This window comes from Halyomorpha halys, unplaced genomic scaffold (assembly GCF_000696795.3).
Source record: "Halyomorpha halys isolate HHAL.00 unplaced genomic scaffold, Hhal_1.1 Scaffold748.1, whole genome shotgun sequence".
Classification (NCBI taxonomy): Eukaryota; Metazoa; Arthropoda; class Insecta; order Hemiptera; family Pentatomidae; genus Halyomorpha; species Halyomorpha halys.
Genome location: NW_027111006.1, coordinates 922,011 through 925,951, shown reverse-complemented (window position 1 = coordinate 925,951; position 3,941 = coordinate 922,011). Strand labels below are relative to the sequence as shown.

Below are 3,941 nucleotides of genomic sequence, written 5' to 3'. Positions count from 1 at the left end.
TCCCGCCATGTGTGACGTCATCAAAATGCTGGCTTCTGATTGGCTGCCCAAATCGACGCCCCAGCTCCCCCATTTTCTCTCTACTCAGGGCGTGCTGAAGATTCGTTGCTACGCACTCCACTATACGTATTTCTAGTGTTAATGACCGTCCATTGAAGTAGAATACCATAATTTTGAAAAAAAACAAAAAAAAAAAACACATACGATAACATTTCTCATATGGTGCTATTTCGGATTAAACAATAAAGACAGAGGGCATTCTAACAATTACCACCTCATATTGAACAATCGTAACGTGTTCCAAAATTAAACTGTCACCTTCACAAAACCAATACCGTCTTAATAACATATCGCTCGTATTTTGTTTTCGCCATGACAATTATAACCTCTTCTCTACGCAGATATCGCCAGTGTTTTTATTTCACCATGGCAACCGTAACAGTTGTTTAATCCAATTTGTAACAATCGCGAAAGCATAAGAAATCATTACCTAATTTTTTTTATTTATTTATTATTATTTTTTTTGCGGCACCATGACTTACACGTGTTTGTGGCCCCTATTAAAAAAAGGTTGAGAATCACTGATCTAGACCAATGAGTAGACAGTGTAACATAACACAAATTGTTAGCACACATACTTATATACTGGAAGCATTTGATAAACACCGGATTTCTCTATCATTTGGCAACTTTACTAAACGATAATAACCCTCACATTCCGGAAATATTTCATTACCTGAATGACACTTACTGTTATGGAATAACATTTTTTTAAATTTATTTTAATTCTATTTACATATATTTTTTAAATATTACCTATTGCTATTCATATCAGCTGATATATTCTAGTATAAATATAATTATATTAGGAATGTTTCCAAGATTGAAGCTCAGTCAGTATACATAGGTGAAAATCACCATCGCTATGAACTGTCTGATATTACATTTTTAAAAAATGATTTGTCGGTAATTAAATCCACGTAACAAGCTGATTTTGAATTATAAACGTATCCAGGAAAATTATATTGTGTGTAAGTAGCTTAAGTAGTGGATGTAATTAGAATATATAACTAGATAACTTTTGCTCCAATTGCCAGCACAGACCTTACAGAACCAGCCGTTCCCGAACTATAGGTGTGCAAAGGAAATTATACTGTTAAGCATCCGTAAGCAGAATTAGAGGACGGAACTTGATTGATGTGAACCATATAGGTGCGAATCTGAGCAACCTTTTAAAATTTAATTGAAACCAGAATAACTGTAGCCACTGAATAACCGAACAAGAATTTGCCAACAGAGAGAATTAAACTGAGACATAAAATCTGGTTTATTTTAACCATAAAGCTAAAAAACTAACAATTTATGATTGGTTAACTACATTCAACATTCTCTGGAATGTCCCACAAGATGGAACGATCGTGAGAAATCTTCAATAATTTAATGTTGCTATCATCATCCAAGTTTAGCGTGAACCGCTATTCGCCATCTTGTATCGTGAATACGGATACTGAGATAAGACATGTAATGATTGTTATTGCACCTACATTAAGATACTGTTCATCTTCTTCTTCTTCTTTCATATTCATTTCATGTTTGCCGATAATGATCCTAAATTCGACTCCTTTGTAATGTGGTCTTCCGTCCCTGATGCACCAGTAACCTGCATCATTGATCATAAGATTCGTTTTATATATATACAAGTATTAATTTTAAAGGGTTAATAATTGTATACTAGTTATGCTTAGTTGAGGGTTAATAATTTTATACTTGTTATGTTTTAGTTAAGGGTTAATAATTTTATACTTGTTATGTTTTAGTTAAGGGTTAGTAATTTTATACTAGTTACGCTTTAGTTATGGCTTAATAATTTTATACCAGTTATGCTTTAGTTAAGGGTTAATAATTTTATACTAGTTATGCTTTAGTTAAGGGTTATTCTTTCTTAAGTGTGAAAGGAACAATTCTTGACACGCTTGTCTTTACCATCTATGAACTGACTATGAACCCACAAAAGTGTTTAATATTTCAGTATTAGATAATGTTTGAAAATCCTTTAATAAACTGTCAATTGAAGTTATCAATACATATATTGATTTATTTGTGTTCGTGTGTTTAATTTTGTTTATAGAACATTAAATAATGTCTTATTTGTTCTTTATCTGTTTATTATTATTTTTTATTTATTCATTCTTGACATTATTTCATATTTCCTTAGTTTTCCATCTCTTAGTGTACACAAATTTTGGTTTTCATTTCTCATATATCTACTTTTCTTTTTTTACATGCTATTACGATTTAAATCTAATAATCTATGTTTAGTTTCTTTTATTTACTTATTGTTGAATATTTTATTTTTATTCCTTTTTATATATTTTTTCACTTATAATTATATTAATTCTTCAATTAATTTTTTCAATTCTTTGTATCTTATTATCTTACATTTTCAATATATTTTTAGTAGGTTTGTGTGTTTTTTTTAGCCATGATGAAAACCAGTCAAGTGGAGTGAAACGTCGGCAAATAGTTGTTAAACATCATTGTCAATCATTTATATACATATTAAATATTTTCCTAGGTTCGGTAACTTCATGGCTTGATTCCTTTCTGCAGAACGTATATGAACTTTAAGAGAAGTTGAAGATTTTCAAGTGCTTTGCGAAATCATCGCATTGTATCATTGGATAATATTTTCTTTATTTTTTAATTTAAATGTAATTTGGGTATATGAACGTATATTAAATATTATTTAAATGTATAAATTTAATATTATTTGAGGAACCTCGTTTATATAACAAATACAAAAAGATAAAAATAATTACTCGTGATAATTGCCCTTTGATGTATAATACTTCCAACACATCTGATTCCAAAGAACTTATTCTTCTTCGTCATGTATATGGTTGCAAGCCAAGGGTAATCCGAGTATGAGCTAATGTAACCACCTGGTTCGGTACTATTAACAACATTCCTTATACCGCAAACTGAAAAATTGAATTAGTATTTTAATCTTCTGTACACTCTATGGCCTTTTTTCTTTAATTCTATTTGGACATACAAGTATGTCTTATAAATATATATATATATCTGTTTGTTATATATATGTATCTATCAGTTACGGACTGTCAGCTGACAGGTCCATATCAGCTGATCGAGAACAGCTGACCTATTGTATATATATAGACGGACAGGCTCCGCAAATAGATCAGTCTTTGAGAGCACTTTAAGCGTTTCATTTCGCACTCCTCTTTCTTATTATTTTTAGTTTCTCACTTCAGTAAAAGATAACTTATCTGAAATATATTATGCTACTGATTTCCACAAATATTTAAAAAAATGTATTAATAGTTCATAACTGTAAATAACCTATTAATGTGATATTAGTAAAGATTTTGAATATATACTGTAATTGCAAATTAAAATTATATTCCATATGGAGTTCTTATTAAATAACTTAAAATTTAATTCCTAACATGTTTTATAAATAATTGATTACTGCAGGAGTTTTCTTTTTACAAAATGGATCTCGGAATTCCTAGGAATTATCATAACTAGGGTTTTTAGGCCTCAGAAATCGATTTCCTTGCATTTACTGTGCTACTATAATATGCTATAATGAAAGCTCTGCGGCTGAAAAAAAAAAGGCTTGTACCGACATCACAAAGAAACTGGAGGGGCTGAATGTATATCTGGGTGTCACCTTGATGCTAGCTCCTTATGCACCTTTGATGGGGTCAAGGGACTGGGGAGAAGTTTCCTTCACTCAGTCCCAGGGGAGTAGCTGAAAGACCAAAGATGCCTAGGCGGAGGTTTTGAGGATGCTACAACCAGGACCGTCCGAGCGCGGTGAAGAACTGCATCCTGCAAGAGGTGACCCTGCTCATACTGAACACGGCGGATCTAGACTGGGAAGTCAATAAATATCCCCCAATCCAAGACGGAAC

The 3,941-nt window shown here is 31.7% G+C and overlaps 1 protein-coding gene across 2 annotated transcripts in view; it reads right to left on the bottom strand.

Annotated features, from left to right (window-relative positions):
• Positions 1 to 1,437: 1,437 nt before the first annotated feature.
• Positions 1,438 to 3,941, bottom strand: part of LOC106685839 (chymotrypsin-like elastase family member 2A) — a 17,109-nt gene continuing 14,605 nt past the window's right edge. Inside the window, exons 8-9 of one of the 2 annotated variants that reach the window (XM_014428783.2) lie at positions 2,820 to 2,981; positions 1,438 to 1,660 (exon numbers count right to left, since the gene is read on the bottom strand). In XM_014428783.2, coding sequence (XP_014284269.1) covers positions 1,476 to 1,660; positions 2,820 to 2,981 — 347 coding nt within the window. In that variant the 3' untranslated portion in view covers positions 1,438 to 1,475. The remainder of the gene's footprint in view (positions 1,661 to 2,819; positions 2,982 to 3,941) is intronic. The other variant, XM_014428782.2, reaches the window with a different exon arrangement.